The 12,682-nt window shown below is 46.4% G+C and overlaps 1 protein-coding gene across 5 annotated transcripts in view; it reads left to right on the top strand.

The window, feature by feature from the left end:
* The first annotated feature begins 976 nt into the window (after window positions 1–976).
* Window positions 977–12,682, top strand: part of cntnap1 (contactin associated protein 1) — a 91,855-nt gene continuing 80,149 nt past the window's right edge. For 3 of the 5 annotated variants that reach the window (XM_087977687.1, XM_087977688.1, XM_087977689.1), the window contains exons 1-4: window positions 977–1,134; window positions 6,594–6,695; window positions 8,338–8,531; window positions 8,914–9,061. In XM_087977687.1, the coding sequence (XP_087833813.1) occupies window positions 1,059–1,134; window positions 6,594–6,695; window positions 8,338–8,531; window positions 8,914–9,061 (520 nt within the window). In that variant the 5' untranslated portion in view covers window positions 977–1,058. Of the gene's footprint in view, window positions 1,135–6,593; window positions 6,696–8,337; window positions 8,532–8,913; window positions 9,062–12,682 lie in introns of those variants that run through there. The other 2 variants (XM_087977690.1, XM_087977691.1) reach the window with 2 other exon arrangements.

Raw genomic sequence — 12,682 nt, forward strand, 5'->3', positions numbered from 1 at the left:
TCACACAGGGCACCTCACACCTTCAATACATTATCTGGGCCAACATGGCACCTATTGTTAAAGTTCACTTGAGAATGTAATTTTAAGAAAGTTCTGGAATTTACATATAAAATAATTGAAACCAACATGCCCATTCTAAATGATGAGAGACTTAACAAATAACCCAGGTCTTTTTCAATATATGATTTCAGTTACATCACACTGTAAACTTATGCTATATATTCTGTATCCTACGGTCTTATACTCCACAACCACCCGATGATGGAGCAGTGCTCCGAAAGGTAGTGCTTCCAAATCAACCTGTTGAATTATAACCTGGTGTTGTGTGATTTTTAACTCTGAACACCTCAGTCCAACACCAGCACCGCCAAATCATGAGGGGCATGGGTAGGGTAAAGAGACAAAATCTTTTCCCCGAGGTGTGGGAGTCCAGAGCTAAGAGATCATAGGTTTAGGTGAGAGGGGAAAATTATAAAAGGAACAACCTTTTCACACAGAGGGTGGTGCGTGTATGCATATAATGAGCTGCCAGAGGAAGTGGTGGAGGCTGGGACAATTACAGCATTTAAAAGACATCTGGATGGGTATATGTATAGGGAGAGTTTAGGAGGATATGGGACAAATGCTGACAAATGGGACTAGATGAGGTTGGGATGTCCGGTCGGCACGGATGAGTTGGATCGAAGGGTCTGTTTCCGTGCTGTAATTCTCTATGACTTGATGCACACATTAACCGGCTGCTTCTTCTCTATTTACCATCATACGGGGCGGGGCCTGGTTCCGGGGGGAGGGCAGAATGAGAGGGATTGGGGCGGGGCCAGTGGGATGGGTGTGTGTGCGCGCACCGCGATGGGGGGCCGGTTGCGGGGATTAAGGCGGATAAGGGGCGGGGCAGTGAGCGCGGGCCGAGGATCCGCAGTGTGCTCAGCTCCAGCACGAGGGAGGGGGAGGGGGAGGGGCTGCGTCAGTAACTGCAGAGTCTCCGCCCGGAGCCGCAATCCGCAAAACTGCAGCAGCGCGAGGGAGGGACAGACAGAGAGTGGACACGGGCCGGAGCTATGGACCGAGGTCCCCGAGCGCTGTTCCCGCCGCTTCTCCCGCTTCTCCTCCTGAGCGCGATCTCCTGCTCAGCCGGTAAGGATCAGGGATCCTACAGGGAATCATCAGGATTGGGAATTCTTCAGGGATCCATCTGGATCAGGAATGCTCCGGGACCGAGGATCCATCGAGGATCAGAAATCCTTCGGGATCCTCTGGTATCAGGGAGGGGCAGTTTGGAGGTGACTCTGACAGAAACAGCCAGGGACGGGGTATCCCCAGGAAAGGCCTTTCAGCAAAATCATGGAGTGTCCCGGGAGGGGGGGTTCCCGTGAAAGACACCCTCCCCCAGAGAGAGGGACAGAGCCTCCCCAGAGAGAGGGACAGATGTTCCCTCAGATCTCCCCCCCCCCAGAGAGAGGGACAGATGTTCCCTCAGATTTCCCCCCCCCCAGAGTGAGGGACAGACCCTCACCCAGAGAGAGGGACAGATGTTCCCTCAGATCTCCCCCCCCAGAGAGAGGGACAGACCCTCCCCCAGAGTGAGGGACAGATGTTCCCTCAGATCTCCCCCCCCCCAGAGTGAGGGACAGACCCTCCCCCAGAGAGAGGGACAGATGTTCCCTCAGATTTCCCCCCCCCCAGAGTGAGGGACAGACCCTCACCCAGAGAGAGGGACAGATATTCCCTCAGATCCCCCCCCCAGAGTGAAGGACAGACCCTCACCCAGAGAGAGGGACAGACGTTCCCTCAGATCCCCCCCCCCCCCAGAGTGAGGGACAGACCCTCACCCAGAGAGAGGGACAGATGTCCCCTCAGACCTCCCCAAGAGTGAGGGACAGACCCTCAACCAGAGAGAGGGACAGATGTCCCCTCAGACCTCCCCCAGAGTGAAGGACAGGCCCTCACCCAGAGAGAGGGACAGATGTCCCCTCAGATACCCCCCCCACCAGAGTGAGGGACAGACGCTCACCCAGAGAGAGGGACAGATGTCCCCTCAGACACCCCACCCACTAGAGTGAGGGACAGACCCTCACCCAGAGAGAGGGACAGATGTCCCCTCAGACACCCCACCCACTAGAGTGAGGGACAGACCCTCACCCAGAGAGAGGAACAGATGTTCCCTCAGATCCCCACCCCCGAGTGATGGACAGACCCTTCTAGAGTGAGGGAGAAGGGCTCAGGAACCAAAAAGGACACCGTTTGAAGGTCATTTTGGAAATGGAGATGACAGTAGGTTGTTGTGAGTTGCATCTGCTGGGAAGAGAGAGAGGGTGGGACTGGGATCTTGTGAAAGGGAATTGTTTTTGGCCATTTTTTTAGGTGATAATGGTATGTGTATTTGTGTCTCCAAGTGTTGGTTAACATAGAGACAGAGTGGGGATTAATGGTCATTTTAAGGAAAGATGTAACTAGTGGATTGCTACAATGATCAGCCCTCCGTTCTCCATTATTTGCTATTTATATGAATGACCTGGAGGAGAGGCAGAGTGTAATGTTTTCAAATTTGCTGACAGCACAAAAATAGTTGCGAGGGCATGTTGTGATGAAGACATACTGAATCTACAACAGTTAGGTGAATTGGCTATGCTAAATTGCCCATAGTGTAGGTTACATGCATTGGTCATGGGTAAATATAGGCTAATAGGGTATGGGAATGGGTCTGGGTGGGATACTCTTGGGAAGATCGGTGTGGACTTGTTGGGCTAAAGGGTATGCTTCCACACTAGAGGGATTCTACGATTCTATATAGATAGATTAATTAAGTGGGCAAACCTTGACAGATGGAGTTTAACACAGGAAAGAGGTTGTGTACTTTGGTAGAAGAATTAAAAGGTAAACTATTATTTAAATAGAGAAAGACTCCACAAAAGTGCAGCACAGAGGGTTCTGGTTGTTCTTGTGCATGAAATATAAGAAGTGAGTGTGCAGGTGCAGCAGTTAATTAAGGCAAATGGAGTTATGGCCTTTATTGCTAGAAAGGTAGATTTTATAAAGAGGGAATTCTTGTTATGATTAAATAGGGCGTTGGCGAGTCTGCGCCTGGAATACTGTATACTGTCTTGGTCTCTGTTTAAAATAAAGGATATTTTGGCATTGGAGGCAATTCAAAAAAGGTTCACTAGATTAATTCCTGGGATGAAAGCGTTGCTTATCAAAGATGATTAAACTGGTTAGGGCTTTATTCATTAGAATTTAGAAGAATAAAGGGTGATCTTGTTGAAACATACAAGTTTCTGAGGGGTCTTGACCAGGTAATTGAGGAGATAATGTCTCCTCTAATGGGGCAATCTCAAACTAGAGACATTGTTCAAGAATAAGTGGACATTATTTAAAACTGAGATGTTCAGAAATTTCTGGAATTTTGTCTACTTCAGAGAATTGCAGAGGTTAAATCACTGGAAGTTTTAAAAAGAAGATAGAGAGATTTTTGAAATATTGGAGAGTGTTGGCACAAAAGAGGCCTGGGACAGATCAGCCATGATCTTAAAGGGTGGTGGAGACATGTTTGAGGGGCTGAATGGCGTATTCCTGCTCCTATTATTTTCTTTTTAAACAGGGAAATTGAATCACTTGGATAGCTGTTTCTAAGAGCTGCCTACAAATGCTGTGCTCAATGCTGTCTACTTGAACCATATTGTTCAATAATTTGAAAATGAATGGGCAGTGCCACACAAACTCTGATATTAATATGGAGGAGCGGAGTGTGGGGATGCATAGTGGGTTTACCTCAGGTTGTGCAGAATGTGTAATTTTAGTTGTGGATGTAGGTTTGCTTGCTGAGCTGGAAGATTCACTTTCATATCTTTCGTCGCCATACTAGGTGACATCTTCAGTGAGCCTCAGGATGAAGCACTGCTGGTGTTTCCTCCTTTCTATTTATATGTTTGGGTTTCCTTGGGTAACCCTAGTTGTTGCCTAGTATGGTGATGAAACATCTGAAAAGGAACCTTCCAGCTCTGTGAGCAAACCTACATCCAGAACCTCAACTTGAGCTACAAATCTTCTCAAAACTCGTGTAATTTTAGTCTCTGTGTCTGGCCAGATCATCAGATGGGAGGGGGCCGGAGGTGGAGGGGACAGTTACAGCCATAGAACAGAGAATGGACAGATTGACTGCAGTCTTTTAGGGAAGTTGGAAGAGGCATGGGGGCAAGTATGTGGTCATTAGAGAGCATTGGTTGGGTAGCAAGCCTGGTTGCCCAGTGTGATATTAAGCATTGTAAACATGGATAAAGGACAAGGCAGTTTTACTGAGAGTGGATTGTTCACACGTTGCACGGTAGCCTCCTGCCTTCACTAAAACCGGAAGTGGGCAGATAGGAGATATTCAGGTAGGATTCAAGTTTTGTTTTACACTTTTGCTCCCCATCTAACCCAAGTTGTCCCATTTTTGATAGAGAATTTCACTGTAGTGAATCCCTGCAGTATTGTACAGGCTGTAAGTTGGCCATTTCCTAGCATTGCTTTTGGAGGTGATAGAACATAGAACAATACAGCACAGAACAGGCCCTTCGGCCCACGATGTTGTGCCGAACATTTGTCCTAGCTTAAGCACCCATCCATGTACCTATCATATTGCCGCTTAAAGGTCACCAAAGAATCTGACTCTACCACTCCCAAAGGCAGCGCATTCCATGCCCCCACCACTCTCTGATTAAAGAACCCACCCCTGACATCTCCCCTATACCTTCCACCCTTCACCTTAAATTTATGTCCCCTTGTAACACTCTGTTGCACCCAGGGAAAAAGTTTCTGACTGTCTACTCTATCTATTCCTCTGATCATCTTATAAACCTCTATCAAGTCACCCCTCATCCTTCGCCGTTCCAACGAGAAAAGGCCTAGCACTCTCAACCTATCCTCGTACGACCTATTCTCCATTCCAGGCAACATCCCTGGTAAATCTTCTCTGCACCCTCTCCAAAGCTTCCACATCTTTCCTTAAGTGAGGCGACCAGAACTGCACACAGTACTCCAAATGTGGCCTAACCAAAGTCCTGTACAGTTGCAACATCACTTCACGACTCTTGAATTCAATCCCTCTGCTAATGAACGCTAATACACCATAGGCCGCCTTAAAAGCTCTATCCACCTGAGTGGCAACTTTCAAAGATCTATGCACATAGACCCCCAAGATCCCTCTGTTCCTCCACCTCACTAAGAATCCTACCGTTAACCCTGTATTCCGCATTCTTATTTGTCTTTCCAAAATGGACAACCTCACACTTTGTGATGTACTTCTGGTCACAGATTTCTCACATTCAAAATCAGTCACTGACAGTTAACATGCTGTTTCAGCAAGAAATTGTGAAAGGACATGTTATGTTGCCTTTATTGCAAGGGGATTTGAGCGCATTAGTAAAGAAATGTTTGTGACAGTTTTATTGAATCCAGGTAAGGCTGCACCTGGAGTGATTTTTTTAGAATAAATTAAATTAGATTGAATTCCCTACAGTGTGGAAACAGGTCCTTCTGCCCAACAAGTCCACACCAACCCTCCGAAGAGTAACCCACCCACACCCTCTGACTAATGCACCTAACACTATGGCCATGCTAAAATTGCCCAATTAACCTGACCTGCACATCTTTGGACTGTGGGAGGAAACCGTAGCACCCGGAGGAAACCCACGCAGACACTGGGAGAATGTGCAAACTCCACATAGACAGTCACCCGAGGCTGGAATCGATCTTGAGTCCCTGACGCTGTGCTAACCACTGAGCCACCGTGCTGTAGGTAGTACTGTGGACTTAGAAACAGGGGCACAGACTCAGAAAAAAGGGTATGTTGTTTTGGACTAAAATGAGGAGGAACACTTTCACTAAGTGGGTGGTGAGAGTTTGGAATTTTCTGCCTACAGACTGTGGAGATTCTGTCATTGAGAAAATTCAAAATAAAAATCAATAAATTTCTATTACTAGAGTTATTCAGGATAATGAAAGTGTTGTTGTTAAGGCAGAAAATTGTTAGTGACTTAAAAAGGCCAATCAGAATCAAGAGGCAAAGTGACCTATATCTGTTAGAGTTTTCCTAATTTCCTGACCCTCCCCCTGGTCTAACAGCTGCTTGTTTTGGCTGATATTTTGTGGAATTAGATCAATTTATAGAATCAGTTTGTTTTCTTTTTGATGTATTATTGTCATGTCTACCAAGATGTATTGTTTTGCATGCTATTCTGGAAAATCATACTTTTCATGAGTACCTCAGGGTAATGCAGACTTTACCGTTACAGCTACAAATGGGATGCAGAGAAAGACCGACTCTAATAGATGAGATGTGTGTTCGATAGTCTGATAACAGCAGGAAAGAAGCTGTTCTTGAATCTGTTGGTACCTGTATTATCTGCTGCCCAATGGAAGTGGATGGAAGAGAGTATAACCAGAGTGGGAGGGAATAAAAATGTAGATGAAGAAGAATTGTCAAATTGACATCAGGGTCAGAGTTTGTTTTATTCCAAATTAATTCTGAGTTAGATCATCAAAATCTTTTTTAAAAATGTCTTAATAACGATAAAGCAATCCTCTGAAAGTTTTGCTTTTGTTTTTACTTTCAGAGCAATGTAATGAACCCCTTGTGGCTCAAGAATACTCGAGCTCCATGACGGCCTCCTCCTATTACTCATATTCCTACTCGCCAAGCTACGGAAAACTGCACTGTAAGGTCACAAGCCAAACCATCAGTATGATGAGAGTGGGATGGGAGCGGGAAGGGGTGGGTGGGGGGTGGGGGGGGGGTGAGTGCGCACTGCTGGAGGATTTGGGGACTCGGAGAGTGACTGGGGGCTGTGGAGAGGGATGCTGAAACTGTAGATAATGAGCAATAGAGTAAATATGTTGGAGAAAGAAGCTAGGAATGGAGTGGAGGTAGGTAGGAAAGGAGAGTGATGAGAGGGAGGTCAATTTGAGAATAGCACATGTGAAAAAGAGAGGTGGCACCTTAATAGAGGATTTTGGAAGGGAAACTGGGTAATGGTTGGGTGTAGTATATGCTGTGCCATGGGGTTGCACATTGCACTGGAGTGCACTTCTGCTGTTGATGACTCACAGCACCTCGTGGATTTTCAGTCATGAGTTGTTAGACGGCACGGTGGCACAGTGGTTAGCACTGCTGCCTCACAGCACCAGAGATCTGGGTTCAATTCCCGCCTCAGGCAACTCTCTGTGTGGAGTTTGCACATTCTCCCTGTGTCTGCGTGGGTTTCTTCCAGGTGCTCCGGTTTCCTCCCATAATCCAAAGATGTGCAGGTTAGGTGAATTGGCCATGCTAAATTGCCTGTAGTGTTAAGTGTAGGGGAATGGGTCTGGGTGGGTTGCACTTTGGCGGGTCATTGTGGACTTGTTGGGCCAAAGGGCCTGCTTCCACACTGTAAGTAATCTAATCTAACATGATGAAGGTTATTCTCAATGTGAAGGTGGGACATTGTCTCCAAAAGGACTGTGTGGTGATCACTTTAACCGATGCAGTCGTGGACAGATGCACCTGCAGCTGGCAGATCGGTGAGGGTTAAGTATGTTTTTCCTGCATTGCTTCCCTCACCACCTGCCATAGACCCAATCTAGCAGTACGTCCTTTAGGACCTAACCAGCTCGATCAGTAGTGCTCCTCACTGTTGGTGGTGGACATTGAAATCTCCACCCAGAGTACATTTTGCACCTTGCCCTCAGAGCTTTCTTCAACTGTTGTTCAACATGATGAATATTGATTCATCAGCAGAGGGAGGACAGTTCATGGTAATCAGCAGGAGGTTTCCTTGCCCGTGTTTAACCTTGTATCATGAGTTAGACACTTATCTCCCCAAAATCACACTGGAGTGGAGGCAGCTCATAATTCAAATGTCCAGCAATCTCAAGAAGTTCAACTTGTGCAAATCCCATATTGACCCAAAAATGGGAACTGTCACATTCAAATCAGGATTAGGATTCCCGATGTCTTTTATTATTTCTGCTATGAGGGACCTCTCTGTGGGGCAAATCTGGGCCTACGTCTCTGATGAGCTGCTGTCTTTCAGAGCTGTTCAATTTTCCACCAGTACAGATCATGGGGACCAACCCTACCCTACTCTCACCGTCCCCATGCTCCAACCCTGTCCACAGCTCCTTCCCCAATCTCCTCAGCTCTCCACACCCTCCAACCCGACTGAACACTCCCCACACCCTCCTTCCCTACTGTCCCCTCCCCCACAGGGGCCCTTGCCCTAACTCCCCAGACCCTCTCACAAAACCCTCCCCTCCCCTAACTGAGGCAGTTGCTGGGTGGCTGCATTAACCTTGTGAGTTGTAATTGACTTTGTTTTTCAGCGATAGGTGGCTGGTCTCCCCAGGTTTCAGACCGACTCCCTTGGCTCCAGATTAACTTGTCGCAGAGATCAAAAATCACTGCAATCGCCACACAAGGAACATACAATTCTTATGATTGGGTGACTAAGTACCTCTTCTTGTATGGTGACCGGCCAGACAACTGGACACCATTCTATCAGCAGGGACATAACTGGGTAGGTTTTACACACTCAAATCCACCTTTTGTAGATATTAAAAAATACCAAAACGCTTGGTGCGTCAGTTCAATTTGTCTCATCAACTGAATAAGTTTATATAAATCAAAATGTAATGATATCCTCAGTGGAGGTTTAATAAGTTGTTGGATGCAGTCACTGTTACCTTGTACATGCTTTCATGGATCAACCCACTATTTATTCAAACTTCTCACCTCTTTATCTCTCCATTTCCCCATACCCGTTCTCAGAGTTTCTCCACATGTCCCCCTCCTCTTAGCTCTGTTACTCCACATTTTGCCCCTTTGTCTTTCTGCCATCCCACAACTCTCCCCTTCTCCCCACATTCCTCACTCCACGAATAATTGCACTCTTGACCAAGACTTTTGCAGGAAACCGGAATTCTGATGATGTGGTTCGACATGAGCTATGGAGACCGGTTCTCGCACGCTCTGTCCGCTTTGTGGCCCTCGGCTGGAGCGTCAATCGTTACGTTGGGTTTCGGGTCGAAGTCTATGGCTGTCATTATGGCAAGTACCAACGCTGACCCTGACCATCATCAGAGTTATTGGGGCAATGGGAATCAGGTGGGGGGCGGGGGACTGGAGGGGAGAGAGAGAGAGAGAGAGAGAGAGAGAGAGAGAGAGGAGGAGGAGGAGGAGGAAGAAGAGAGAGAGATTGGGGGACAGCAAGAGAACTGGAGAGTTGTAGGGAGAGAGGGCAGCATGGTGGCTCAGTGGTTAGCATTGCTGCCTCAGACCACCAGGGACCTGGGTTCAATTCCACTCTTGGGGAACTGACTATGTGGAGTTTGCACATTCTGCCTGTGGGTTTTCTGTGGGTGCTCTGGTTTCCTCTCACAGTCTAAAGATATTCAAGTTAGGTGGATTAGCCATGTGATTTGCAAGGGGTATTTACAGTCGATACATTTACAAGGGAAGGAGGCATGTGGGAGAGGGGTTTTGGGATGCTCTTTGGAGGGTCGCTGTGGATTCGATGTACTGACTGGCCTGCTTACACACTGTAGGGATTCTATGATTCTAAGAGGCAGATGTGGAGATGTTCACAAAGAGAGAGAGAGACATACAGAGAAAGAGACAGAGCCCTTTACCTGCCTCGTGTATGGTTGCTTCGTATAGGATGTTATTATTATTTATAATATTAAATATTATTATTTAGAAAAGAGTTTGGGAAGAAATTATTTATTTTTCGATATAAGATGGTGGTGTAGAGCCAAGACCATAGGCTCTTGTTAACATCACATGTTGAATCTCATGTTGACCACACCAGAGGCATTTATAGGGCTCTATCTCTTTCTCTGTACATCTCCCTCCCTCTTTGTGAACATCTCCACATCTATCTCTGAAAATCCCTACAGTGTGGAAGCAGGCCAGTCGATACATCAAATCCACACCGGCCCCCCTTCCCACATGCCTCCTTCCCTGTAACCTTGCAAATCACATGGCTAATCCAATTTATCTGCACATCTTTGGACCGTGGGGGGGAAACCAGAGCACATGGGCAGAAAGTGCAGAATCCACATAGCCAGTTGCCCGAGTGTGGAATTGAACCAGGTCCCTGGCGCTCTGAGGCAGCTGGGCTAGCCACTGAGCCACCATGCTACCCTCTCTCCCTGCAACTCTTCAGTTTTGAGATATATTTTTGTTTGCCCTGAAAATTTTAAATGCAGCTTCTGTTTCTATCATAAACACTTATTACCTTTCAGTTCATATGGACCCCATAGAGTCAGAGAGATGTACAGCATGGTAAGAGACCCTTCGGTCCAACCCATCCATGCCGACCAGATATCCCAACCCAATCTAGTCCCACCTGCCAGCACCCAGCCCATATCCCTCCAAACCCCTCCTGTTCATATACCCATCCAAATGCCTCTTAAATGGTGCAATTGTACCAGCCTCCACCACTTCCTCTGGCAGCTCGTTCCATACACATACCATCCTCTGTGTGAAAAAGTTGCCCTTTAGGTCTCTTTTATATCTTTCCCCTCTCACCCTAAACCTATGCCCTCTAGTTCTGGACTCCCTGACCCCAGGGAAAAGACTTTGCCGATTTACCCTATCCATGTCCCTCATAATTTTGTAAACCTTTATAAAATCACCCCTCAGCCTCCGACGCTCCAGGAAAATCAGCCCCAGCCTGTTCAGCCTCTCCCTATAGCTCAAATCCTCCAACCCTGGCAACATCCTTGTAAATCTTTTCTGAATCCTTTCAAGTTTCACAACATCTTTCCGATAGGAAGGAGACAGAACTGCACACAATATTCCAACAGTGGCCTAACCAATGTCCTGTACAGCCACAACATGACCTCCCAACTCCTGTACTCAATACTCTGATCAATAAAGGAAAGAATACCAAACGCCTTCTTCACTATCCTATCTACCTGCGACTCCACTTTCAAGGAGCTATGAACCTGCACTCCAAGGTCTCTTTGTTCAGCAACACTCCCTAGGACCTTACCATTAAGTGTTTAAGTCCTGCTAAGATTTGCTTTCCCAAAATGCAGCACCTCACATTAATCTGAATTAAACTCCATCTGCCACTTGTCAGCCCATTGGCCCATCTGGTCAAGATCCTGTTGTAATCTGAGGTAACCCTCTTCGCTGTCCACTACACCTCCAATTTTGGTGTCATCTGCAAACTTACTAACTGTACCTCTTATACTCGCATCCAAATCATTTATGTAAATGACAAAAAGTAGAGGGCCCAGCACCGATCCTTGTGGCACTCTACTGGTCACAGGCCCTCCAGTCTGAAAAACAACCCTCCACCACCACTCTCTGTCTTCTACCTTTGAGCCAGTTCTGTATCCAAATGGCTAGTTCTCCTTGTATTCCGTGAGATCTAACCTTGCTAATCAATCTCCCATGGGGAACCTTGTTGAGCACCTTACTGAAGTATAGATATAGATCACCTCTACCGCTCTGCCCTCATCAATCCTCATTGTTACTTCCTCAAAAAACTCAATCAAGTTTGTGAGGCATGATTTCCCACAAACAAAGGCCGTGTTGACTATTCCTAATCAGTCCTTGCCTTTCAAATATATGTACATCCTGTCCCTCAGGATTCCCTCCAACAACTTGCCCACCACCGACATCAGGCTCACTGGCCTATAGTTCCCTGGCTTGTCCTTACCACCCTTCTTAAACAGTGCACCACGTTAGCCAATCTCCGGTCTTGCAGCACCTCACCTGTGACTATCGATGATACAAATATCTCAGCAAGAGGCCCAGCAATCACTTTTCTAGCTTCCCACAGAGGTCTCGGGTACACCTGATCAGGTCCTGGGGATTTATCCACCTTTAACCGTTTCAAGACATCCAGCACTTCCTCCTTTGTAAACTGTCACATTTTGCAAGATGTCACCATTTATTTCCCTACAGTCTATATCTTCCATATTCTTTTCCACAGTAAATACTGATGCAAAATACTCATTTAGTATCTCCCCCATTTTCTGTGACTCCACACAAAGGCCGCCTTGCTGATCTTTCAGGGGCCCTATTTTCTCCCTAGTTACCCTTTTGTCCTTAATGTATTTATAAAAACTCTTTGGATTCTCCTTAATTCTATTTGCCAAAGCTATCTCATGTCCCCTTTATGCCCTCCTGATTTCCCTCTTAAGTATACTCCTACTTCCTTTATACTCTTCTAAGGATTCTCTCGATCTATCCTATCTATACCTGATATATGCTTCCTTCTTTTTCTTAACCAAACCTTCAATTTCTTTAGTCATCCAGCATTCCCTATACCTGACAGCCTTTCCTTTCACCCTGACAGGAATATACTTTCTCTGGATTCTCGTTATCTCATTTCTGAAGGCTTCCCATTTTCCAGGCATCCCTTTACCTGCGAACATCTGCCCCCCAATCAGCTTTTGAAAGTTCTTGCCTAATACCGTCAAAATTGGCCTATCTCCAATTTAGAACTTCAACTTTTAGATCTGGTCTATCCTTTTCCATCATTATTTTAAATCTAATAGAATTATGGTCGCTGGCCCCAAAGTGCTCCCCCACTGACACCTCAGTCACCTGCCTTGCCTTATTTCCCAAGAGTAGGTCATGTTTTGCACCTTCTCTTGTAGGTACATCCACATACTGAATCAGAAAATTGTCTTGTACACACTTAACAAATTC

Source organism: Chiloscyllium plagiosum, unplaced genomic scaffold (genome assembly GCF_037043375.1).
Source record: "Chiloscyllium plagiosum isolate Xiang-an unplaced genomic scaffold, Cpla_swu_hap1 HiC_scaffold_32, whole genome shotgun sequence".
NCBI classification, from domain to species: domain Eukaryota; kingdom Metazoa; phylum Chordata; class Chondrichthyes; order Orectolobiformes; family Hemiscylliidae; genus Chiloscyllium; species Chiloscyllium plagiosum.